The 26,651-nt window shown below is 48.0% G+C and overlaps 3 protein-coding genes across 8 annotated transcripts in view; 1 reads left to right on the forward strand and 2 right to left on the reverse strand.

Annotated features, from left to right (window-relative positions):
• Positions 1-4,172: 4,172 nt before the first annotated feature.
• ZNF662 (zinc finger protein 662) lies at positions 4,173-15,395 on the reverse strand. Of its 4 annotated transcripts, none has more exons than XM_019727507.3 (4): positions 13,711-14,282; positions 12,045-12,171; positions 11,292-11,405; positions 4,173-7,764 (listed from the first exon to the last, which is right to left on the reverse strand). In XM_019727507.3, the coding sequence occupies exons 1-4, from the start codon at positions 13,939-13,941 to the stop codon at positions 6,764-6,766; spliced, it is 1,473 nt and encodes a 490-aa protein (XP_019583066.3). In that variant the 5' UTR covers positions 13,942-14,282; the 3' UTR covers positions 4,173-6,763. The 4 variants fall into 4 exon arrangements, with proteins under 4 accessions (XP_019583066.3, XP_019583067.3, XP_088654354.1 ...); XM_019727508.3 differs by having other exon boundaries at positions 11,292-11,402; positions 13,711-14,278; XM_088798228.1 differs by lacking the exon at positions 11,292-11,405.
• A 3,509-nt stretch (positions 15,396-18,904) lies between these two features.
• On the forward strand, positions 18,905-22,418 carry CYP8B1 (cytochrome P450 family 8 subfamily B member 1). The gene has a single exon (XM_019727511.3). The coding sequence runs from the start codon at positions 19,040-19,042 to the stop codon at positions 20,543-20,545; it is 1,506 nt and encodes a 501-aa protein (XP_019583070.3). The 5' UTR covers positions 18,905-19,039; the 3' UTR covers positions 20,546-22,418.
• A 640-nt stretch (positions 22,419-23,058) lies between these two features.
• ACKR2 (atypical chemokine receptor 2) overlaps positions 23,059-26,651 on the reverse strand; it is a 39,030-nt gene continuing 35,437 nt past the window's right edge. For all 3 annotated transcript variants that reach the window (XM_019727520.3, XM_019727519.3, XM_019727523.3), the window contains one exon: positions 23,059-24,652. In XM_019727520.3, coding sequence (XP_019583079.3) covers positions 23,479-24,639 — 1,161 coding nt within the window. In that variant the 5' untranslated portion in view covers positions 24,640-24,652 and the 3' untranslated portion in view covers positions 23,059-23,478. The remainder of the gene's footprint in view (positions 24,653-26,651) is intronic.

The following is a 26,651-nucleotide window of genomic DNA, read 5'->3' on the forward strand; positions in this document are numbered from 1 at the left end:
ACTCATGCTGCCAGTGGCAGGCAGAGTTGTTGATGCCGTCACAAATGGACAGCTGAGATTTCACACAGGACACTGCAGGAGAGCTCCCAAACTGTAGGTCTCTAAGCCTGATTCCAGCCACCTATGCCTTGACTCACTCTCTAAAGTAGCCATTCTTCACAGCTCCCCTTCACACTCAGAGTTCATTTAAGAGCATATCTTTACTGCAGTGTCGCAATCTGGGAGACAAAAGTTACACAGCTGAACTAAAACACAATTACACAATCTCAATCAGCACAGGTCTTAGGCAAGAATTCCTGACAGTTCCAGTCATGCCTCTGAAAGTTTTACACTATAGCCCAGCTCCTAACGCAGGATACGCTTATCTAATCAGACTAGTTCTCTCTCTAGGACCTAATGGAGTTCTCCTTAGCCCCCGAGATCCCAGACAAAGCAGTGCCTTTCACGCTAAGGTACTCTGACCATAGGACTTATCAATTCTCCTTTATTGCTCAATCCACTAAACTGCAGGCTCCTGATTTGGTCCATAAAGATACAGTCTCATGCCCTGCAACTCAAAGGCCAGTTTGGGGACTGGTGGCCACCTGTGAACTGTTTCTTACAGTCCTATGAGTGCGGAAATTGAAAATGTTTTAAAATGTGTATAGCAATTTGACATTGCCAAGGCATCCAAACTGTCCTAGTCGTCAACATCTGGCTCATTTGTATTGTTTTTAAAACACAGCTTCCAACTAAGCATAACTTTTGGTTACAACAAAAGAGAATAACATTTGCAAGGTACAAACAAGGGGAAACAAGAGAAGGGAGATAATCTATCACCCTATCTCCTGAAAATGCCATCTAGAAGCAGCCAACCTCTAATGAGGTTTTTCATAATGAGGCTATTCTACCCCATTATAGAGGGACGGAGAGAGAGGCAGAGACAGACAGACAGATGGAAACTAGATAGCAAATAATCATTTGGACCCAAAAAAGATGTACCAGATGGGAAAATAACAAACTGATTTTTTGTTTATTAGATCGGTTTCCTCCAAAATGTCAAATGAAGTCGATGCCCGGTGTACAGCTGTGGGGGGAAGCCCTGATGAAATCATCCCTTGAAGAAGGATAACCGAGGACCAGTTCCCATTTACATTCTCCTGTAAGGTCCAGGCAGAAACCGCTCCCTACAAGGTCCATTTCTTAGAGCAGTACCTTCAGTTTCTATTTATGTCTCTCCCTTCCTGAGTTAAGTGAGATTGCTCCTTTCTACCATTGCTAAAATCTACACTCAAATGTCCGTGCTATACATTCATTTCCAGTGGAACTATATCTAAACTTCCATTTAGTCATGTGATTCCTGTCCTTGAGAAATGACAACTTCGCTGCAACAGTTAAAAATAAAAATCTGAATCCACTACAGGGGGTAAAAAAACCAAGGATATACTGTATTTTGCCAGGTGTAAAGTGCTCTCTGTATAATGCGCACCCATGTTTTTGGCCCAAACTTTCAGGGAAACGGAATTAGTACTACCTGTGTATAATGCACATCCTTATTTTTCCCTCACAAATTTGGGCAAAAAAGTGTGCATTATGCACTGCAAAATACGTTAATTGAGCGGCAAGTTGTATTGAGGCCATCTACAGAAAAGGTCACGATTCAAGATGGCAGAAGGTACATGCAAGAGTGCAAAAGGCACTATCAAAGTTGCAAACTTCAAAGGGCCTATTTAAGTCCAGGAAAGACCAAAGAAAGGGAGAGAGAAGAGGGCAGGGCCGCTGACGAAGCAGAAAGAGCAAGGGCTGTGAGGTAAGAAGTGAGAGTGGGTGTGGGCTGTGAGGTAAGAAGTGAGAGTGGGTGTGGGCTGTGAGGTAAGAAGTGAGAGTGGGTGTGGTGTAGAGAGCGGGGAGAAAGAAACGCTGGAGCAGTGCGGGTCTTCTGGGGAGAAGCAGGATGTAGGGCTAGATTAGTAGGACCAGGCCAAGAAGGGGAGGGCCTAATAACCTGCACTTGGGGGATCTGAACCAGCAATTTCATTTAAAAGTGTCTCACCGGAAGGAATACTCTGATGGAGAATGACATTTGAATTCCACATAAAGGTTTCCCCACAATCCTTATGCTCACTGTATCCTCCTCTGGCGGGGTTCCTGCTCTCCTGGAGCCCCCGGTGCTGCTTCAATCCTGAACTTGCTTTGAAATCTGTCTTGCAAAGGTAAGTTTGGTGATGTCTATTAGCACATTGCCTTTCTGCCTGAGGCCTTCCCACATTGCAAACGTTGATTGATAGGCTTTCTCTCCTGAGTGAATTTTCTGATGCGGGACAAGGTTTGAGCTCCGAGTGAAGTTTTTCCCATACTCTTTACATCGGTAGGGTTTCTCTCCAGGGCATAGCAATTGGTGGCAAATGAGCTGTGAGTTCACATGAAAAGCTCTGCCACCCTCTTTACAGACACGCTTTCTCACCACTATGAATACTCTGATACCGAATAAAAGTATTTTTCTCACTGAAGGCCTTACCACAGTCCTTGCCTTTAAAGGGTTCCTCCCCAGTGTGCGCTCTCCAATGGCACAGCGTGGATTTAAAAACAGAGGCTTTGCCAAGTACCTACACTCATGGAGCCTCCTCCCAGTGTGGATTCACTGGTGTTTAGAGCAGTGGCAGCTGGACCTAAAAGCCTTGCCACACTCTGCATACACAGGGTCGCTCCCCACTGTGGATCCCGTGGTGATGTATAAACTAGAGCTGAGGCTGAAGGCTTCACCACACTCCTCACACTGATCGGGTTTCTCTCCAGTGTGAATGCGCTGCTGTGCATGGGAGCTGCCCTTCCACGCCTTGCCACACTGTTCGCACACACACGGTCGTTTCCCACTGTGGATCCTTTGGTGCTGAACAAAAGTGAAGCGAAGGCTAAAGGCTTTGCCACACTTCTGACATTGATGTGGCTTTTCTCCAGTGTGTTTTTTCTGATGCTGAAAAAAGTCTGAATTGTGACTGCAATGTTTGTCCCACACATCACATTTATAGGAAACCTATGCACCTGATAGTTGCAGATGTGTTTCACGCTGAGAACACACACTAATATTTTTTTTTCTAATTTCTTTTGTGGATGGCTTCTATTTGCTACAGGAATTTTCTTTGTTAACTACCTCCTTCACAGAATCTCTCTCATTTTTATTCATTCCATCCCTTGCAAAATTTCCTGCATGCCTATCTAACTTGCCCTCTAACTCACAAGAATCTTGAAAATCAGGTCCCTCTCTCAGCTATTCACCTGCTCCCATGCCACAGGATTTGTGTTTATTGGGAATTATTTTGTTTTGAGGTCAAATGCTCATTCTAAGCCCATGTGTTTCCACCTGATAAGAAGAAATATATGAAAAACATACCACCTCTCAGCAATGCAAGAGGAAACTGGAATGGGGTTAGCAAACTTTTCCTATAAAGGGCTATATAGTAAATAATTTAGACTCTTCAGGTCATATGGTCTCTATTGCAAGTATTCAACTCTACTATTGTAGTATGAACACACCACAGACAATACTTAATGAATGAACATGACTGTATTCCCATAAAACTTTATTTATGAACACTAAAATTTGAATTTCATACAATTTTCATGTGTTACAAAGTTGTAGTCTTCTTTTGAGTTCTCTCAACCATTAAAAAATTTCAACCATACTTACCTTGTAAGCTATACAAAAAAAGACGTGTGGTGGGCCAGATTTTGCCTACAGGCCCCAGTTTGCCTGAGTTAATCATCAAGTAAGGTAATCACATAAAAGCTGCTAGTACACAGCTTTTATATGCTTATAAAATGCCTTTAGAGCATGTAGGGAATGAGACAAGGCAAGGGAAAGTCCTGAATCCCAAAAGGCAAAAGAAAATTTGTCAGGGTTTGTAGATCTAAAAAGAGTTCAAGATGAAAAGGTGGCCAAAAGGGCAGGACTGGTCAATGAGGGAAGGTTGTGGGTAATAAAGGAATGTATGATGGTGTACAAAGCCTGAGGACATAAAGGGATGGGAAAGTAAAAGAGGGCTCAGATACTAGGGCAGGGAAGGAATGGTGAAAGAACTGGGAGGAATAAAGTTAGGAGAAAACCTCATTAATCAATCAAGAGAAAAAAAAAACAAGAAAAAATCAAGTAACTTTTTATAAAATGTAACGGCATAAATGAGAAAAGTATGAGATTTTTCATGCTCTCAGGAAGCTTTAATTTACTTGGGAAATATACATTATATACATAAAATGGTTAGAGAACATAGTATTGGATTAGGAGAACACAGATCTAACCCACCAACCAAAATAACTTAACCCATGAATCATAACATAACCAAATCTTTGCCATGCCAGACTGGTTACAGGTTGGTATTTCTCCAAATGTGGTCCTGGAATGTTCTGAGAAGCATGCAGATTCCTGGGCTACTGACTGACTAGAGTTGAGCGGATTAATATGCCCATGTATAAGTGGACCTGCACAGTTCAAACCCACGTTGTTCAAGGGTCAATTGTATTTTCAACCCACCGTTGGAATCTGCATATGCAGAAAGCTGACTTAAATTATACTTGGATTTTCAACTGCATAGGAGGTTGGTACCCCTAACTCCCACATTGTTCAAGGGTCAACTGCATAGAAGGTCCCCTAACTTATTATAGTTCAACTTATGATTTTTTGACCTTATGATGGTGTGAAAGTGAGACGCATTCAGTAGAAACCATACTTCAAATTTTGTATGTTGTTCTTTCCCAGGCCAGTAATATGCAGTATGATGCTCTCTCGGGATGCTGGGCAGCGGCCATGAGCGACAGCTCCCAGCCATCCACATGGTCACCAGGGTAAACAACCAATGCTCTACAGTGCACTATGTTGCCAGCGTTTTTTGGATTTTGTGTTCAGAGCACATTTAAGGTAGACTAGGCAAAGCTATGAAGTTTGGTAGATTAGCTGTACTAAATGCATTTTTAACTTATGATATTTTCAACTTATGATGGGTGATTGGGACATAACGCCATTGTAAGTTCAGGAGCATCTGTACCATGAAAGCAACAACTATAAGAGAGCTTGAGGGGCCACACTAATATCAGACAAAATAGACTTTGAAACAAAATATATAAGATAAAGAGGTAAAGAGATATTCTATAATGATAGAACGGTCAATCCATCAGGAACAGATAACAATTGTAAACACATATATGTACCTTCAAAAAGAGCCTCAAAATACATGAAGCAAATACCATCTGAATTAAAGGGAAACAACAATAATAGAGACTTCAATACCTAACTTTCAATGATAAACAGAACTAGACAGAAGATCAAAAAGGAAATGGAAGACTTGAACAATATTATAAACCTAACAAACATCTATAGAACACTATACTCAACAACAACAGAATACATTTCTCAAACAAATATGGAATATTCTCCAGAAAAGACCGTAAAGCTAGGCTATAAAGCAAGCCTCAGTAAATAACCAGTGGGTCAATGAAGAAATCCTAAGTGATGTTAGAAATGGAGGTGAATGAAGATGAAAACACAACATACCAAAACTTATAGGAGGCAGCTAAAGAAGTGCTTTGAGGAAAATTTATAACTGCAAATGCCTATTTTAAAAAAAGAGAAATCTCAAATCAATAACCTAGTCTTCCACCTTAAGAAAGTAGAAAACTACTTGTTTTTAGCAAGAGCAAATTTCCCACAAATAAAAGCCCAGGTCCAGACGGCTTCAGTGTGAATTCCATAGAACATTTAAAGACTTAACACAAATCATTCACAGACTTAAACATTTGTTTTTCATTTTTCCAGTTGAAGAATACTCTTATAATCAGGTCTTCCATGATTGCATAACCCAGACTACCCTCTGCTACTTTCCTTAAGTTACCTTGGTGACTTCAGAGGGACAACTTCTGAGGAAGAGAAGGTCATGGAGTTGGCAATGTAACTGCAATGTCATTTACATCAAATATGGTTTTAAGTGAGGTGGACTTAGGAAAGCAGTATTAATACATGTGTGACAAGGAAATTTACATTTCACTGAACACTTTTTTGAACTATTTCAATTTTCTTATCATGAGCATGTTATATCTAGTCAAAAAAAAGTAACTTTTAACATTTGAAAAACAAAAGAAATACAGTGTTGGTCCTCAAAGAGCCATTTAGCTGGAGCCATTTAGCTGGACTAACAGACAGGAAACTATTAGAAAAATGTAAGACAGCACATAATTAAATACCAAGTTGGGTAGTACTGATTACTAGAAGAGGGAGAGAAGTCTGCTCAGTTGAAGGAGCTGGGTCTTAGAGGAGGAAGGGAAGGGAAACTTGAGCAAATAAAAATGGATAGAAGTAGAAATGCGCTCAAATAAAGAATAGTAGACTCTGGAGTGTGACAGGCCTGGTTCCAATCTCAACTCTGTAACTTACTAACTTGAATGAATTGTATAATCTTGTTTAACCTTAGATTTCTCATTTGTAAAATGGGGATAAGAGTATCTACTTTAATAGGAGTAAGAAAAATTCAAGAATGTATGTAAAATGGTTAGCACAGTAGCTAACACAGAGTAGGTGCTCAACTAAATGCTGCCCTGTATGAATGTGGGTGGTTGAACGGGGGACCAGTCTTGCTAGAGTACGGGGTATCTTTCAGGAGAAGGAGAAAGATAATACTGGCTATTAGAGTTATAGCAAATGTGGACAGTCGTCTCATTTTGTCTCTGGGAATCCTCTAGCATGAAGATAATAAACATCACCATTATGTATTCTCTAATGTTCAAGCAGGTGGAAGGTTTAACAGCGTTTTTCTCTAGCATGGCACCTCTGGTGCTTAATCAAAACAGAATTCTGACTAAAGTCTTTCCCACAGTCACTACATTTATAGGGTCTTTCCCCAGTATGGATTCTCTGATGTCGGATAAGGTGTGCCTTGCAAACGAAGCTTTTTCCACAATCAGTACATTCATGAGGCTTCTCCCCGGTGTGGACCTTCTGGTGCTTAGCAAGATCCGAGTTCCACATGAAGCCCTTCCCACAGTCCTTACACTCGTAAGGCTTCTCCCCAGTGTGGATTCTCTGATGTCGAAGAAGGGCTGTGCTCCGAGCAAAGCTTTTCCCACATTCCTTACAGGTGTACGGTTTCTCCCCAGTGTGGATCCGCTGGTGTTGTGTAAGGCTTGTGTTGTGACTTAAACTCTTCCCACATTCCTTACATTTAAAGGGTTTCTCTCCTGTATGTATTTTCTGGTGCCGAATCAGGTTTGACTTCCGAAGGAAGGCTCTAGCACATTCTTGACAAGCATAGGGCTTCTCCCCAGTGTGAATTCTCTGATGTGCCACGCAGTGTGATCGAAAACTGAAAATCTTCCCGCATTCCTTACATTCATAGACATGCTCTCCATTATGAATTCTCTGATGTTGATCAAAGTCCTCGTTTTGATCAAAACACCTGCCACATTCTTCACACATACAGAATACCCGCTCACTTAGAATGTTCTGATGTATAACAAGGTGTGTGTTAACATCAGTGTTTTCTGAACTCTCTTCTACTGAGATCATCTCATCTTTGACAATGACTTGTATAATATCATTGGTAGTGTTCTCCACACTTCCCCCATTGGGGTAGTCAGGGCATCTCCCTAACCTGCGTTTCTCCTCTTCACAAGTTTTTCCAAACCAGAATTCCCGGGAGCGACACCAGCGGGGTCCACGTGATAGCACCATGTGATCCTGTGGCTCCTCAAAAATCTCCTCCTTCAGAATAAAATCTTCTTTCTCACTCTTCAATACACCCTCTGAAAGAAGAAAGCAGAGCTGCAAATGTCATCAGAGGTCACCAAGTGGTATTATATCCATGTCTCTCCAAGTGCCATCCGTGTCTCAATGGCCCTGACCTAGCTGAAATGGCAAAACAGAGCTAACACACAGAAAGCCACCAAAAGCAAAAGGCAGAAACCAGACAGAGAGTTCCTGGGGGCTGTGATTCCCAGCGCCAGACCAAGCATGGCGGGAGGGCTGCTCTCAGGAAAGTTGAACCAAATCTAATCCTCTAGCATGAAGATAATAAACATCACCATTATGTATTCTCTAATGTTCAAGCAGGTGGAAGGTTTAACAAAGTTTTTCTCTAGCATGGCACCTCTGGTGCTTAATCAAAACAGAATTCTAACGAGGCCAAGTCAGAATTCCTTCCAGGTAGTCAATCCAGTTTATAACATGAGAAGAACAGGCCAGGATTCAGGGCAGAAGACCCGGTCAGAAATCAAGGATCCTTTGTGATACACCTGGGGAAGCTGAGCTTGTCACACACGGCAGGGAGCAGCAAGAAGACTCTTCCTCATAATTTCCAACACCAAAGGAAATGTAGTTCTCATACAATCCAATCACCAACTCTGCCATGAAAAGAGCTTCCCTAAACTACTTCAGGCAGAGCTGGGCAGACTGCCTCCTCTTTGTTCCCATAGGGTCTTATTCACACCTCTGTTATAGCATCACATTTTACTGTAATTATACACCTCCATATACTGTCCCATTAGACTGTGAGCCCTTCTTGGATAGGGGTCATATATTACTTGTTTTTCATCCCTAGCAATTAACACAATGAGTAAAATACAATTTTAAAGTATTGGTTAACCATAGCAGCCAGATGAGTAAGCCCTCTGTTCAGTCTGAGTCTAAGACCCAACATATACCAAATTTAATTAATTGAGCCTATCCAGATGAAAGCTGGGCCCTAGAGGTTTAAGTTAGCTCTTGATTAATTGGTTGGTTTGGGCATTTTTAGAGGGTCTTTTACTTACAACATAAATGGTAAAAATGGATTTTTGACCTTTTACAAAGAAAAGACAGGAAAATATGTGGCTGGGAGAAAAGTGCTAATTTCGCTCTCATTTACTAGTTCAATGGCTCTCCCACCTGCTGAAGACGGGAGATCCCAGGAGGCAGGATCTCAGCAGCAGGAGGGGAACACCGTGCAAGGTGACGAGCCTCCAGACGCGCAGCCTGGCATCATTAGGGGAACACTGTGTATGGTGTGAGCCTTATGATTCTGCAGGGCCCGCTGCATTAGGGGACCACCGGGTCCGGGGCAAGCCTCCCACCGTGGATCCCATGGCAGGAAGGGGTCTCCATGTGGGGCCCCGCGTCATTAGGGGAGCACTGTGTACAGGAGCAAGCCTCCTGCCCCGTGGCAGGAGGGGAACACTGAGACAAGCCTCTGACGTGGGGCACAGAAGGGCACAACAAAAAAGAAAGAGAAAATAGAAAATAGAAATGAGGAAAGAGAAGAGAAGAGAAGAGAAGAGAAGAGAAGAGAAGAGAAGAGAAGAGAAGAGAAGAGAAGAGAAGAGAAGAGAAGAGGAAAAGAAAAGAAAGAAAAGAACAGAAAAGAACAGAAAAGAAAAGAAAAGAAAAGAAAAGAAAAGAAAAGAAAAGAAAAGAAAAGAAAAGAAAAGAAAAGAAAAGAAAAGAAAAGAAGAAATGGACAGCCTGCCAGGTCACGATATAAATACGGCGGCTCAGTAGGAGTGAGACCCATTAGGAAAGGAGCAGAGATGGAAGCTGTCAGAAGAGAATGAAGGTGGGTGGAAAGACTGGTAACAAAGATGACCGGAAACTTGGGATAAGAACGTAAAGGATAGGAAACTGAGGTACAGGGAAGTTGTGATTCCATTAGTTCCCCAAAATATGAAAGCATATTGCTTATTTTAAAATGTCAGGAGGAAACAGGAAAAACTAAGGTGTCTTCAGCACCTGCCCCTAGGAGGTGACAGCCAGTTCCTAGGAAAGAATCAGGATAGGATAGACTTGCAAAGACCTATTCCTGGGACTATGTCGGGAAACCACAATGTCTTAATTTCCTTCCTTCCTATCCATCTATCTATTGCCTTCTCTTTCCACAAAGGATCAGTGATGGGTCTCTCTATAGCATCCATAAGAAATGGCCTCACAGCCTCACTCAGCCATTTCCAGAAGTCACTTCTTACTCTAACAACAGACACTTCTAATCACAAAGGTCCCTTATTTTTCGGGCGTAACTAAGATCTGTCTCTGTAACTCCCATCTGAAGCCTCCTAAGAAACAAATCAACTCTACACCTTCCAATTGATGACATTTTATGCGGCTAAAACCAAGGACCATGCATCCCCTGAGTGTTCTCTTCTCTGAGACAAAAGTGGCCTTCGAGTAGGAACCTGTGCCCCAAGGAGGTCTGCCGCAGGTCACGGAGTTAGGGTTTTGCTTAAGGAATCACGACTGTTGGCTTTCTGCCTAAAGCAGCGATGGGAAACTCCCTTGGGCGGCTGAGAGAGTAAGTACCGAGATCCTGAAAGAATGTGGAGGACACTACTTATCTCCCTATGTCCCTCCTCCACTCTGGCACAGCCATGCCCTGTGGGCGGGAGTGAGCCCAACTGGGAGCAATACTCAGGACTCTGATTAGCAATGGTTATAGTCTGTTTCTCCCCGTAGGTATGATTCACACCTACCAATCACCTGACAACCATGAGAGGAGCCAGACTGTACAAAAAGCCGACATACAAGGAGACAGAGCAGAGCAGAGATTGAAATTCTGATCAAACTACTTCAGCCCACTTTACCTAAGGACTTCCCAGTTACATGAAACAAATTAGTTCCTCTTTACTGTTTACGCCTGTTTGAAATGGGTTGTTACTTGCAATCAGGAGTTTTCCAACATGGAAAGACTGACAGAGACAGCAAGGAGCTATGAGAATAGAGAAGTTGGGGGCAGAGTTCAAGTCTTACTGGGTCACAAAAGAGCCGTTGTGGGAAGAAGATAGGATGGGGCCAGTGAAGCAATAAGGGGACACAGTTCTCTTTAGGAAATTAGGAGCAGGAAAGCCCTGTGCTGGGCCTGAAGGAATGCCAGGGCTTTCCCCACCAGAAATCGCTGAGGAATAGGAACTATGAGGTTCAGGGTTATTGAAACTTCTTGATTTCTAATGATAAAGATGGCCGTGCTATCCCCAAAGGGCAGTTGGAATCTTCTGCTGGAAGACTATAAACACGCCAGGAAAGCAGAAAGGCCACCTCAGATCAGAGAGTAAACAGAAAAGTCAAGGAGTAAAGATAAATGGTGGCCATGATAAGAACTGACGAGATGGGCAAGAGGTAAAACAAGTGAATGAAGATGGCAGCCAGAGGAACCAGGATGGATAAAATAAGACGGAAAACCATGAGAACACAGAGGACAAGAAGGAATCCCAACGGTGTCCACAACACTAAATTAAGAGAACACATCCTATTACAATGCAAAGATCAAGACAAGGGAACTGCTCCATGACTGACATGTGTCCTCACTCACCTGAGATGTCCCTCGGGCCCTCTCCATCCAGAGCTCCCTGAGGAGCCGAGCTCCAGGGTGCCTCCCCTCGTTCCAGCTGGGAAATCAGGGCCGGTTTGGGAAATGGAAATGCTGCTTGAAGGGAAGGAAATGGGACAGGCATGTGAGTGGGGTGACAGAGCAATCCCAGGGCTCCTCCCAGAACTGTGTTTCCAGGTCAGGGGCAGGAGGGGAAAGAAGGGAAATTACTAGGAAGAACAAGAAACGCAAGTTCAGGGAAAGGGGCAGGAGACCCCGGGGAGAGGGGCCAGAGGCTTGCAAAGCTCAGGAAAGATGGAGTAGGAGGAGGTGCTCAACAACAGCTTGAGTGAGCAAATGGACCATCTCACGCAGTGAGGAATTGTTCTCATTCTCTACCTCTTAGAGCTCTCAAGTTCAGACATCTGCTTGACCATGGATGGTATTGGGCCAGGTCTCCCAAACTGACGGGATGGGGAACTGAGGGCTGAGGGGGGCACCAGGAATCTGCTCTTCCCACAGTACCCACAGCACAGGGGTTCGGAGATGGGCAGCCCTCACCCTGGGACAAGGAGGTCCTGTGTGAGGCCTGAATTGAGATTTCCCACTTCCCAGCAATCACTGAGGCTGGGTCATTAAGACCCAGTTGCTGAAGTTGCCACTCAACCAAGGGCTCTCGAAAACTCCTGAGCCTCTGAGGAAGGAGTGAGGAAAGTCTGAAGGGCAGAGGTGGAGTCCAAAGGGAAAGAGCCTTACCCAGGGAAGCCACAGCCCCATAATTCTCCAGCATCACATCCCTGTATAGGGCCCTCTGTGCAGGCGTCAGGCCAGTCCATTCGTTCTCAGCGAAGTAGATGGCCACATCTTCAAAGGTCACTGACTCCTGAAACAACATGTGTTTAAATGCCCTAGGACAATCCCAGGACCCAGGCCTGGAGTAAGCGGTAGACCAGGCACTAAGAAGCACAGGGGAGGCAGGAAGGTACTGGTTGAGTTTCTGGATTCTGAATGTCTCAAGGAACTATCAGCAGATTTCTGCCCCCTACTTCCAAAGATAAAAAAGATCAGCCATCAACTTTCTCATGTCTCTTCATCTCTTCAGCAAACGTCCTCTCATCCTTTTCATGAGTCTCCGCAAGTTTTCCTTTTTCATCCCTCCGCCCGAGACAGCTATCTACATTCTAGGTGTCATCCTTTCTCCACAATGTATCCTCCTTCAGAAAAACTACCATTTATTGAGCTTGTGCCAAGCACTTTACATATTACTTTGTGTAACATGTATATACACCCATTTTATAGAGGAGAAAACCGAGGCTCAGAGATTAACTTCCCCCAAAGATACCAAACTGAGCCTGAGTCTCTGGCTCTTACCTACTACGCCACACTGGCTTCTGTGCTCGCTCCTGCCATCCCATTGGCCCCAACGTAGGGCCCTTTGTCCAAGTCAGACACCAGCCTAGGAAGCAGCTAAGGAAGGGCTCCTCAGAACACTAGGGTTGCCCTGGAAACTGTACTCAAAGGACAGACCCAAACACTGACTTTATTGCCTGCACTCCCCCACCCAACACTCTCTAAAACATCCCACCCTTCTTTTTCTTCCCTACATCCTCGTCTCAATGCCCCCTTCTTCTTTATTTTCGGGAGCCGGAGCTCCTGCGCCTTTCCTTTCCCTTCTCTCTCACCCTCCTTTTTAAGAAACACAAACAGTGCTAACTTACAGCCATCAAGACTCCTTCGACTTCTTATAATTCCCAACCGCTGCCTCATTCAGGATGGCAGTCTCCATGCTATGGGGTCACCCAACCGGTCCATTTCCTATCAGTCCTGGCCCGATAAGGCCCACAGGGACTTCCGTGCACGCCAGGGCTCAAAGGCTTTGGCTGGCTCACCTTCGCCTCCCTAAAAAGTCCACACCCTCTGCAGGGCAAACAATGTCATTCACTATTCAGGGACCCCGCTTGCCTGCCTGGGAGCACCTCCCGAGCCACCATCCTCTTAGGAACCCAAACCCTGCTTTTGCCTAGATCTGTGCCCGTGCACACGCAGCTCCCCCTTCCCGAAGATCCAGTTCCTCCCTCGTGCGCCTGCACACTCACGTTCACCTCGAGACCCACCTCAAATATAACGAGCTCTGTAAAAGCAGCGTCATGGAAATTCTGGACATTCGTCGCCGCGCATAGGGCTGTGAACACCTCTGCCCCAGCACCTGGCTCACGCCTATGCCGCTAGTTGCACTTGTGCTTCCCCTGCGCGCGCAAGTCTGAGGGGTGTCGAATCCACTCTGCCCCCTGCCTGTTCCTCCGGGCCCTCCACTCTGGGCTGGACCCCAATTCCCCGGTCGCGGTACTGCCCCCTTTCCGCCCCTTATCCGGGCGCAGAGCCCAGGGCAGAGTTAGCTTCACGGCGCCGGCCCCGCACTCACCAGGTGCGTCCGGGCAGGCGCGGGCTGTCCCGACAGCAGCTCGAGTGCAAGGCCGATGCGGACCCGGCTCGCCATGGCCCGGGCCGCCCACCGGGGAAGTGAGCGTGCGCCGGGCCCGCCCGGGGGCTGCCAAGGGTCGGGAAGGGACGCTCCGGAGCCGGGCAGGCCTGGCATAGCGGCCGCGTGCCCGGGAGTCCGGCCAGCCCGGCCAGCTCTCCCCGTAGCTCCCATTCTCTGTGCGGGCCAGAGCTCCGCACCGGAGAGGTAGAGGCTGCAGCATTCGTGCCACTCTGGCTTCTCTAGGACGGTGGAGGGCGCCGCGTCTCTGTGGTCCTCCTTTCTCCCCAGCAAAAGACCGAAGGGAGAGTGGTCCAGTTCTCCCCGAGACACCGACTGCCCCCGAGCGCCGCTGCAGGGGTGGGGGATGAGAGGGGACTGGGTGGTGGGGAAGGAGGCTTCCTCTGGGAATCCTTTCCCGTCCCTTTTCCCACTGACCACTCTTCACTCTGCGGCACCTTTGTAGGATGGATGCTGATATAAGGCAGCACACACTTCACTTGTCTATTCCTGCTCATGTATCTGCCTCTCTTTACTACAGAAAGCAGATTACTGCCTTGATATGGGTCATCTTTGTGCCTCTAACATTCACCCAATGTCTAGCACCTCTTAGGGCCCAATTTCTTTAAGTGCCAAGAAATATTTGTGGAAGAAAATAATGAATAAATGTTGAACCAGTTTTTCAGTTGAAGAAAGTAAGGCCTAAAGAGAGGAAATGGCTTACCTAGCATCACACAGCGTGTCAGGAAGTTAAACTTTTAAACAGAATTATGAAAATAAATGAAGACCACCCAAATGAGAACAAGCAAAGGCTATTTATTCTAACCTTATAACAAGAAAGTCGCCATGGTCACTTGCGTTTGGAGAGACTCCAGGTCAGGCAGAGAAGTGGGAAAGCTTTATAGTAGAAAAAAGGGAAGGCTTCAGGTTGTTCTGATTGGAGATTGTTGGCAAGGGGAAGGCCAAGAGCTAGAAGCAAAGCATCTTATGTGATTGGCTGAGGGAGCATATTAATCAGGTTCTGGCTGTTGGAGGCCATAGGGTTATTTTGGTTTCCTGCACTGATGGCTACAGATAGTAGTTTGACTTCTCGGACTGGTTACTGCAGATATGGATTGCCTTCCTGGACTGGTTGATGAAGATTGTGGGTCAGAGTTCTATTTTTCTATATGGTTTGGCCATTACCCATTTGTATAATACATTCAGTCTCTTCTATTCACACAATTATTACCCTTCCCTTTCTTATAAGAAACCCTTGCCTACACCCCGTAAGTGGAACATTATTTTGGTTTCTGCCTGCATAGCTATTCTTTGATCTCACATAAACACTTGCTATCTCTCACTTGGCTTTTTATTTTTAGGTTAGCTTGGGTATATGTGATGCTGATTAGAAATCAGATGGTTAACCTGGGGCCAGGCTGCCAAGAACCCAGTTGCATGGAGGAGTTTCCTTCCATTCCTGGAAAAAAAGAAGGAACCTTGAAAGCTAGAAAAGGAAAGGAGCCATAAATAAGCTCATCCCTAAGTAAAATGAGACTATTGCCCGCTCTAAAGGCAGAGTGAAATAATTTCTCTCCTGCGTCTCCATTTCAACGGTACTGCTGTTGCATTCTCGGGGTGAAGCAGTGGGTTAGAAGTGGCAACCACGGGGGGAGCAGTCAATATCATCTTGAATTGAAACAAAGGGCAACCAAGACTGGGTGGCTGGGCGGGAGGTGCAGTCGGACTGGAGACCCCCCCCCCCCCAGCGGAGAACCCCAATACAGGAACCACTACACGTAAACAGAACCCTCTGATCGGTGCCCAGTTACTCAAAATTCTGGACCACATGTGGCTTGAGAAGACACGAGACAGGACAAGGCCAGAGACCCGTTTGAGCTCTGTCTAGAGAACTCAGCCCACCACCCACTCACCATGGAATGTGCAAATGAGATGGGAAAGGGCACTGAAACGATGCTTCTGCGGGGCTTACGAGATGAGAACTCCCGTTAGTATGGGCCAAAGAGGGGGCTTCGCACAGAGCGCGCGTGGGAAACAAGCGCGCTGGGAGGGAAGGAGGCAGTCCCCTCTGCAAGTCCTCCTGCAGCCCCAGCCCCACTCCCTCATGATTGCTCCGCAGACGAACTGACAGACACACAGCGCCTTCGCGCGCGAAGCCCCACGAACCCACGGGCTGAGAGCGCCTCCGCACGGAGGTCAGCTCCACGGTGCCTGCTCAGAGAAGCCACAGCGGAGCCTGCAGGGCCAGAAGTGCGTCATCGCCTTTCCGGCCCTCGGGCCCGCGGCCGCTCTAGCACGCCGGGGAAGTGGGGGGCAGCTCTGCAAGTCGTTGATCCTTCCAGGCCATTCGGCCCCACATCGTAACCCCGCCCCGACCCCCCCCTGTGGAAGGGCGTATCTCGGATTCGCCCTGCTGGTTCTGGATCGCTGGCCTCTGTCAGTCACACCTGGGAGGGGCAGCCGCGTCGGCCAAATTCTCAGGAGCCGGCCGGCCTCCGCCGCGGAAGAGCCAGTAGTCATTGAGGGGCCACCAGGCCACCCCTAAGTGACCCTGGGTGGCTGGACCCAGACACAGGGCTGGACGGGCTAGTGTGATAGGGTTCAGTGCCGCACGATGGGTCAAAGCCCGAGTCCGCAATGAGCCTGCGGAGTCAGCACCCTGCTGGCGCTTCTTCCCCTCTCTACTGAGCTCTGCAGCCACGTTGGCCCTCAGAGTGGGTGGACACCCTGTCCCTTGGGACGACCTTGCTCGATGCCTTGACACATCCCTACCCCTCACACATCCCTACCTCCACCTGTAGCACCACCACACACAACACACATTGGCCTGGCCTTGGCACCCTCCAGGTCTCCACTTAATTACCACCTGATTTGTGTGGCCTTCCTGACTTGCCACCCACCTTCCCCCCTCTGCTCTTCTCGTTTGTGTTGTGTGTGCTCGCTTGCAGGCCATGAAAGAATTCATGAGTCAGATAGAAATATAGAAGATTTATTAAAGTAAGAGGAGGGTGGGCTGGGCAGAGTCTGCTGGAAACTGCTTTGTTTGGTCTCAAGTTTTATATTTTCTAATCAGGATGTAAATTTCTTGGACCCGTAGGTGCGGTTAAGCTGGTTAGGGATGCAGGAAGGTGCAGTTAAGCTGGTTATGGCAACCTTTGCACATGTTACGTAGATTTAAGTTGGAGCCAGGAGAGTGGATCCCATACAGGTGCAAAATCTCCCCCAAATCACAGGGCCTGCAATGGGCCCTAGTAAATAGAAACATTGAAATTGTGTCACGCAGGAGACCCTGCTCGCTGTGCCGTTTGTCACGCGGGGCAGCCTGTGGGGTCTCTGCTCCCGCTCCCCACATAAGAACGCAGGACATGGTGAGGCCAAAAGTAACACCCACGGAGCCATAGGTACAGGAGTCACACTACTATAGTCTCACTGGAGGCTGGATTCACACGATGTGCGACCTGCTGTCCGCTTTCCTGCCAACCGACCGACGACTCTACTTGATTCCACTCCCCAGCGCAGCCGCGGCAGTTACATTAGTGGCCAATGGCTCAAGGGTTACAGCTGACGGCCAACTAGCCACAGCTGATGGCCATGCAATCACAGTTGATGGCCATTTACTACCCGAGCCAGCACCTTTCCATGTGAGGCTGAGAGCCTGGAAACTGCTCTCTGGGGCTCTGTCCCCACAAACTGATATGCATAGTAAATGTACAGCAAGCAGAGACCAAGAAAGCTTTCAAAAACTCCCAAGCTAAAGCACACTTATGAATCTGAATTATACCAGAGAGCCAAATCTCAAAAATAGATTTAGTGCAACCATTACAATCCCGTCTTAACACTTTGCAGCACTAACACAATTGTAATTATATACTTCTTCTGGCAATGATTTAATATCTTTTTCCCTTCCTTAGACCATAAACCCCAAGAAGGCAGGGACTGTGTCTGTCTCATTCATGGTTGTAGCAAAATTTCTGGTAGTAAATGCCCAGTGAATGTAAAGACGGGGCTGTTCCCATGTTGACTGGAAGGAGGGAATGAATGGATGAGTGGGTGTAAGTGAATGAATGAATAAAGGGGAGAATGAAGGTAAGATGGTGCCACCACCCATTAAAAACCAGGGGATGCAGTTCAGCTCCTTGGAGTTAGCCTGCAGTTCTGGATTCTAAGGCTAAAGAGATTTCATGTGCTGAGTACTTGCTGTGGTTGCCAAGAGCAATCAGAGGGGACTTCATGGAGGCAGATGGTGGATATGTCCAGCTCCTGTGGAGGTTGCTGCACAAGGCAAAGGGAGCTCACTCAAGAGGGATGTGGAAACCCTACAGTTGTCTGAAGATACAAAGTTCCTGTTTGCGGGTCATTTAGGAAGTTGAGTCACTGGAGGGTTATCAGAACTGGTTGAATTGAGTCTGAACCTCATCTGTTGCAACAATAGGCTAGGCTGCTTGAGTAATAATGCCGGAGAGTCAGTGGCACAGCTCTCCCCTTCTTGAGCCTGCTGCAAGGGACCTGACCTGACATCTCCAGAAAACCCCAAGAAAGGTCAACTCACCTCACTCAAGCCAGGGCAGATGTCAGAGAAAGTCCCCACTACACTTTGAGCCAAGATCTTAGATTGTGAAATAAAACAATTGGTTTGAAGTCAGTTCATAATTCCAAGATTCCCCCGTCTGTCCTTCTTGCTACAGAAGTGTGCAAGCCAATTGTGCCAGTGGTGGGGCCCCAGGCCAGAGGCTCAGAGACTGAAGTCTTGCACCGTGCTCAGTCTGGGAGGCCCTGTGGGTCTTCTAAAGATAAGGAGGGGTAGATGTGAAAGTTAGTGCTTCTGGCATTTCTGAATACAAGATTTCTGAATGACAGCAAATTAATGAATAAGTGAATGCACGGGTAAATAAAGGTGGGAATGGTCAGTGAGTCAGGGGTGTGAGAGTGGGGTCAAGGAAGGCTTTGTAGAGAAGATGAGTGTGAAAAAGGAGGTGAGTGTGAAAAAGGTCAGAGCAACGCCTGAAGCTGGTGAGGGCGCTGTGATCATAGCTAGATGCTTCTTTCTGAGCTTTCTCCTGGTCCCCGCCTCTTCCTCCCACATGACCAAGCACTGGCAAGTGCTAAAGCCACTCCCAGATGTGTCCTGCCAGGGTTATTTGCTATAACTTGCAGCCACTGGGCAAGGTCCGGGAAGACAGAGCTTTCCCTTCCCAACTTGTCAAGGCCTCCCAAAAGCTCCCTGGCATCCAGAGAACAGTGTGTCCAGAGCTTAACCTGGAAGAGCACAGCCATGGTGCCCTGGGGTCTGGTGCTGGGAGCTCTGCTGGTGGCCGTTGTGGGGTACCTGTGCCTGCTGAGCCTGCTCCGGCAACGCAGGCCCCAGGAACCTCCTCTGGACAAGGGCTCTGTGCCCTGGCTGGGTCATGCCATGGCTTTCCGGAAGAATATGTTTGAATTCCTGAAGCACATGCGAGCCAAGCATGGGGACGTGTTCACGGTGCAGCTAGGGGGTCAGTACTTCACCTTTGTCATGGACCCCCTCTCCTTTGGCCCCATCCTCAAGGATGCACAGAGAAAACTGGACTTTGTGGAGTATGCAGAAAAACTGGTGCTAAAGGTATTTGGATACCGCTCAGTGCCAGGAGACCACCGGATGATACACTCGGCCAGCACCAAGCATCTCATGGGGGATGGCTTAGAGGATCTCAACAAAACCATGCTGGACAGCCTTTCCTTGGTGCTCCTGGGGCCCACGGGCCAGAGTCCTGATGCCAGAAGCTGGCGCGAGGATGGCCTCTTTGACTTCTGCTACAATGCCTTGTTCAGGGCCGGCTACCTGAGCTTGTTTGGCTACACAAAGGACAAGCAACAGGACCTGCTACAGGCAGAGGAGCTATTTGTGCAGTTCCGCAAATTTGACCGCCTGTTCCCCAGGTTTGTTTACTCCTTGCTGGGGCCCCAGGAGTGGCTAGAAGTGGGCCGGCTCCAGCGTCTCTTCCACAAGACGCTCTCTGTGAAAGATAACTTAGAGAAGGATGGCATAAGCAACTGGGTAGCCTACATGCTGCAGTTTCTGAGGGAGCAGGGCGTGGCCCCAGCCATGCAGGACAAGTTCAATTTCATGATGCTCTGGGCCTCCCAGGGGAACACAGGCCCTACCTCTTTCTGGGCCCTCTTGTTCCTCCTGAAGCACCCAGAAGCCATGCAGGCTTTGAGAGAAGAGGCTGCCCAGGTCCTGGGGGAGGCCAGGCTAGAGGCTGGGAAGTCTTTCGACGTTGAGGTCAGTGCCCTGCACCGCACCCCAGTGCTGGACAGCGTGATGGAGGAGACCCTGCGGCTGGGGGCTGCGCCCACCCTCCTCAGGGTGGTGAAATGCGACAACATTCTGAAGATGGCCAGCGGGGAGGAGTACCGGGTCCGCGCTGGGGACATCGTGGCCCTCTTCCCTTATCTCTCAGTGCACATGGACCCTGAGATCCACCCCGAGCCCACTGTCTTCAAGTACGACCGCTTCCTCAACCCCAACGGCAGCCGAAAAGTGGACTTCTACAAGGCAGGCAAAAAGCTCCACCACTATTCCATGCCGTGGGGCTGGGGCGTCTCCATCTGCCCCGGGAGATTCTTGGCGCTCAGCGAGATGAAGCTCTTTGTTCTGCTCATGATCATGCACTTCGACCTGGAGCTGGTGGACCCTGACACGCCGGTGCCGCCCGTGGACCCCCATCGCTGGGGCTTCGGCACCACCCAGCCCAGCTATGACGTGCGCTTCCGATACCGCCTGCGGTCTCCTGAGTGAACCCTGCCAAGGGGGCCACAGCCTGGCCAGAGGGCCTCCTGTGGGGACGCCACCTCCTCGCACCCCGCTGAAGCCCGGGACCCCCACCACTACCCCTGCCTCTGCTTCTGTGGGACCCCCACCTCCGTCCTGGTGGAACTCCTTGCTCTCTGGCCTCCTTCTGGTCACCTCTCAGGCGTATCGTTCTCTCTTTAAAACACTGTCTCTCACAGTGGGTTCTATAGAACCGTCGTCTCACAGGAAGTCCAGGGGAAGAGGAAATATCTGTGGGCACGTCGGTTTGGGAGATACACGTGCCTGGGCAAATCCAGAAGCACGGAAACGCGTTACCGTGAGTAGCGCAGCGTCTTGCAAATGTTACCCTCCACCCCCACCCATGCTGCTTTTTTTCCTCAATACCTACTCCATGGCCTGTGGGATTCACATTCTAGAACGGTGTTGTCCAATAGTAATACCGTGTTTCCCTGAAAACAAGACCTAACCGGAAAATAAGCCCGAGCATGATTTTTCAGGATGACATCCCCTGAACATAAGCCCTAATGTGTCTTTTGCAGCAAGAATTAATATAAGACCTGGTCTTATTTTTGGGGAAACATGGTACAAAGCAAGCCACATGTGTAATTTTTTAATTTCCTAGTTGATACATTTTTTAAAAAGTAAAACAAGTAAAATGCATTTGTATAGTATATTTTATTTAACCCCCTAGGTCCAAAGTATTAGCATTTCAACATGTAATCAATATTAAAAAATTAACAAACTATTTTTACATTTCTTTTTTTGTGTTGTCTTCAAGATCCAGTGGACTTTTTATCCTTGCAGCATGTCTCAATTCAGACAGCCACATTCCAAGTGCTCGAGGCCACGTGTGGCCAGTGGCTCCCATATTGGATAGAGCGGGTCTCGGGAAATGCTGCTTTTCATGTAGGCGTTAGTCAAGGGCCGTCCTCAGTGCCCTCGTCTCCCTCTGCACAGCCACCTTGGGGTGGGCTCAACCCTTCCCTTGGTTTCCACAACGATTGCTGAGCTTAGAGCGCACCCCTACCCCGAGACCCCCTAATCTCCCGATGGTGGGTGGGTCTCACAGCATCTCTGACTCCTTTGGCCCACGCAGAACTCAGCATCTGCGCCCCCATCCCGACCTCTGCTCTGAACCACCTCTTCCCCCGATTTCCCTGCCTCTCTCTGCTCAGACCACCACCACCCACCCCATCCTCCCAGGCAGATCGGAAGGACACACCCTCACCGCCTTCTTCTCCCTCATCCACATGCTGTCAGGCACCAGTTCTGTCAGCTTGACCCCCTGTGGTGCCTCTGAAACCGTGTCCCCTCCTCCCCACCCATGCTGTGATTCTTAGAGCTGAGAACTCAAGCATTTCTCTCCACCCTGGGCCCACCAGGCTCTCTGTCTGCCCTGCTGCCAGAGAACTTTTTCCAAAAGTACCTCTAATTGTTACTGTCTGTCTATTGTTCTGTCTCCCTATCCCCTCCACTCACCTAACACTCAAGTTTTGCCACACTTCGTACCCAAAGTTTTCATCCAGTGCAAGTCAACTTGGCCAACCTTCCCCAGTAGAACAGTTTGCAAAGCACAGTTGCTTGCTTTTCCTGCCAACCCCAGTGCCAGCTATTCCCGGAAGCCTTCTTCAATCTTATCCATTCCATCCTCTGGCCAGAAATGGCCTCCATCCCCCTGGGGCTCCCTTAGCACCGTTTCTGTCACAATACCTCTGCTATGTATGTGCCCTTGCTTTCTTTCTGTGTCCTGGTTTCCTCCTCCTGCCCCCTTCCCCAGACTGAAGCCCATAGGGATTATCTTATTCCTTCATCTCTGACTCCCAATTTCCTAAATGTAGATTAAATTATAGAAACTTGACTTCCAGTCTCAGCTAATTTACTTCGTGTCTTCAAATCATGATCCCTGTTACTTGAGGGAGCCAGCAAGCACAGAAGCAGAGGTGGGAATGTGCAGGAAACAGCCAGGGGTGCCTGGCATCCTGGAAATGAAACATGGAATACGGCGGGTGTCAGGGTGAAACGATGTACAGCATTCTACTTGTGAAAGCGCCAGCTTTGAAGTTGGACAAAGATTTTGAACTTGATTGGGCAGACCCCAGGGAGCGCTGAAGGGTCCTGAGAGGGGCCGTGGGAGGCAGAGGGTGACGTAGCGTCCAGGACTGCCAGGAACACTCTGCCTCCCCTGAGACCGCCCATATTCCTGGGCCATTCCCAGGTGGACCGTCTCCAGCTCCTTCTCATTGTCAGACCGGAGTCACCACCACGGCTGGGATATTAAACAATATTTCCCTGGCTGAACTAGAGGGAAGGGGGCAGCCTGGCGGGCGGAGGGCCTCAGGCGTCTCTGAGGGAGCCAGGAGTGATGGATGAGGCTGTCATGGTCATTCTGGCTGTTGGATGCAGATTAGATGATAAGGAGAGAGTGACAATAGGAAACACAGCGGTCAGCTGGGAAACTATTACAGCAACTCACACAAGAGAAAGAAACAAGAAAAAAATTCAGTTTTATACTATATTTTACTTAACCCTACATAACCAAAATACTAGCATTTCAACATGTAATTAATATAAAAACTATTAATGAAATATTTTTACATTTCTTTTTTTGTGTTGTCTTCCAAGTCTGGCATGTACTTTTGCCCTTGCAGCATGTCTCAATTCCAAGTGCACGAGGGCCACATGTGGCCAGTGGCTCCACACTGGATCGAGTGGGTCTAGAGAAACGTTGCCTTTCATGTAGGTGTTTTTGTCCTGCAAGGCAATAAAGAAAGTGGAGGAAGGAGAAAGGACTGAGCTAATGCTGGTTGGGGCTGAGAACTAAGAACTAAGAACTCGCCACTGAGGCCCTTGGAAAGGAAACTAGGAGGACAACCACCTGAGCTGCGTCCCCTCCACTCTCACCAGCCTGATGTGGCCACTTAGGCTTCACTTTTCCCCTCGTCCCTCTTGTTGGGGGCGTCCTCGGTCTGCCTCTCCCCAAGGTCATTCATGTCAGTCACTTCTTCTTGGGCAGTGAGGCTGCTATTCTCAGAACAGCTGGACAGTGGGGCCTGGGCAGGGCTGGGGGCCTGGTGCCGTCCAAGCATCATGGCCAGCAAAGCCTTCAGGTACTGGCGGAAGCGGCGGCTAGAGAAGGCATAGAGGATGGGGGTGAAGCAGCAGTGAAGGAAGGCGACACTCTCCGTCACCTGCAGGGCATAGTCCAGGCGATGGCTGACCCTGCAGTCCCCAAACACGCTCAGGTCCATCAGCGAGTGCAGAAACAAGGTGAGATTGTACGGGAACCACAGCACGAAGAAGGCCAGCACGAGGGCTACGGTGATCCTCAGAGCCCGGCCCTGGCCGGGGGTCCTCAGCCGGACCAGGACAGAGCCAATGCGGGAGTAGAAGAAGAGCATGACCAGGAATGGGAGGAGAAACCCCAGGAGGTTCTGCTGGAAGCGGAATACGAGCTTCCAGATGGTCGCATGCCCCCCGAAATCCGGATAGCAGCTCCACACACCCAGGGGCTGCTCATGTGTCCGCACAAAGACCATCTCAGGGATGGAGACAGCCAGGGCTGCCGCCCACACCATGGCCGTGAGGTGCCAGCGCTTGGCCCGGGTCCGCAGCCAGTGGTGCGGCTGAGCGTGGACAATCTCCAGGTACTTGTCCAGGCTCATGCAGCTGATGAAGAAGATGCCACTGTAGAGGTTAGTGGTATAGAGGGTGCTCACCATCTTGCACAAAAAATTCCCAAAGACCCAGTGCCAGACCACGGAGATGCCCCAGAAGGGCAGCGTCACCACAAACAGGAGGTTGGAGATGGCCAGGTTCAGCAGGTAGACCTCCGTCATCGGCCTGCGCGGCATGTACCGGAGCAGGACCACGAGCAGGAGGAGGTTCCCGCCCAGGCCCAGCACAAAGACCAGGCTGTAGAAGACGGGCAGGAAGACCTTGCCAAAGGACAGCACCTCGTCCTTCCTGCACAGCATGAAGGCCACCTGGTCCAGGTAGTACTCATAGTCGTAGAAGGAGCTGCTGTTCTCAGAAGCGGCCACCTCGGTGGTGAGCGGCACAGCAGAGGCACTGGCGGCCATGTCGGGAGGAGCTCTGGGGACCAGAGAGTCAGGAGTGGGAGAGAAATCAGACGAAACCAAGCGTGCCCTACCTCTCTCCAAACCCACTTGTGCTACCGCTCTGGGCTGCCCCACAGACTCTTCACATCATCGTCACTATCTGCAGTCTAGTAAGTACGAGCACAAGTCTGGGGAACCCCAGTCTACCACTGAACAGTTATGTCCCCTTGGGCAGGTGACCTGTTTCATTATGGTTTCTCTTCCTTATTTTCTCTCTCATCATTTATAAAGACTGATAATGTCTTTCTGATTTTTACTATTTAGTGCTACCAATTCACTTATTTGTTTTGTCTCCATCCTCTTACTCACGTGTGGCTTATAATTATTCTTCTTCGTGTGGCTTAATGGTTTTTTTCATGAGAGTTTCTCTTCACTGGGGCTTGTCTTATCTATAAATATCTAGTGGGTCCACTCTGGCTTTGAACTTTCTTTACTTCTATCACCTGAGGATTTCTTGGTTTTGTTTAAAGTATTTTATTTATAAATACTTAGTTTTATATCAATATTTTTCCATAAATATTTAACATTTTACAAGTATTTCATCCAGTAGTTCTAGGTTTGTAGCAGAAAGGTATGATCCGTCATGTTGACAGACTCAGGACCTACGAAACCTTTCCACCCCTCAGACTCTCCATCTTTAAAATGATAATGACAATAGTGCCTATTTCACGGGGTTCTTGTGAAGCTTAAAGGTGGTCATTCATGTGAAGCCCCTCAAGCTCTAGGAAGGCTGCCCAGAACACAGTAGGCACTCGATAAATGTTAGTTTAAATTATTACTTTGCCCAGAACTGAGTCTATCACCTTCCACTGATTAAACACCAGCCTCTTTTCCTCTCCTGTTTCTATCTAACTGAATAGCACCTACTCAGTTACATAAGACTAAAATATGGGAGACATCCCAGATCCTTCCTCACCCCACTCACCATGACCTTGTGAGTCTCTACCTCCCACTGCCTTTTGAATATGTCCACTATCTCCAAGTTCCAAAAAATATATACACGATACTCTTAATAAAATTAAGAATACATACACACACACGCACACTCACACGCACACACACACACACACATTGAAGGAGTTCGAAGAAATGAAAGGGAAAGCCAGTTAATGACAAGCACAGATTCAAGATGGTGGCTGCCTGGGCAGGAGAAGGCCTGAGACGGGGGCAGGTCATTGTCCATGGTCAAGTTCCCTCTGGGACCGTGGTTTCCCAAGTTTTAATTGTATTATTAAAAATACTTTTTAAAAGAGAGCCTCTCATGAACCAGTGATAAAAGACTGTCATGAACCAAGGATTATGTTCAATCCTGTTCTGTGTTCCAGAAGGAGAAAGGCTTCATGTTCAATACATTAGATTGTTCCCCAGTGGGGACCAGGGTTTGGGAAGGAGAGAGGAAGGAGATAAAAAAGACTATGTGGCCCAAGCAGGCAATCGTGCACAGCCACCAGAGTGGGGGCTTGTCGGCTGGCCCCTATGATAATGGGCTACAAATAGAGAAATACAAATCAACTCCACTTGGTGCCTCTGAATTTTATTTTTTATTTGTTGATTCAAGTGAGATTGAACTTTTTAGTATAGTCAATGCCAGTTTGTATTTCTTCTGTGAATGATTTATTGTTTTAATGGGTGGGATTTTATAAGAGGTTTTCATATAGTAAGGATTTTAGCTTTTTACATAGATGTTGCAAACATTTTCCCCAGCCCTTCCTGGTAGAAGTTTATTTTTTTTCCAAGTAGAATTTTGAAATAGATGTTGACTCAGGCCCTCATCTGACCCTTCTAGTGTCCTTGACACTGATCTCACAGCTAATGGAAATATCCAGTCCTGCTGGGGTGGAAACCCTTCTAGGGAAGTCCTGGGGTCCTCTTACTCCTCGAACCTCTCTCCCACCCTTGGGTTCCCGTCATATGGCATCTGTCTATGTATTAGGGGAAACCACACATACACCCTGTCCGCACCCCAAAAGCTC

The sequence above is a fragment of the Rhinolophus sinicus genome, chromosome 5 (assembly GCF_057876585.1).
Source record: "Rhinolophus sinicus isolate RSI-liver-muscle chromosome 5, RSI-T2T, whole genome shotgun sequence".
NCBI classification, from domain to species: Eukaryota; Metazoa; Chordata; class Mammalia; order Chiroptera; family Rhinolophidae; genus Rhinolophus; species Rhinolophus sinicus.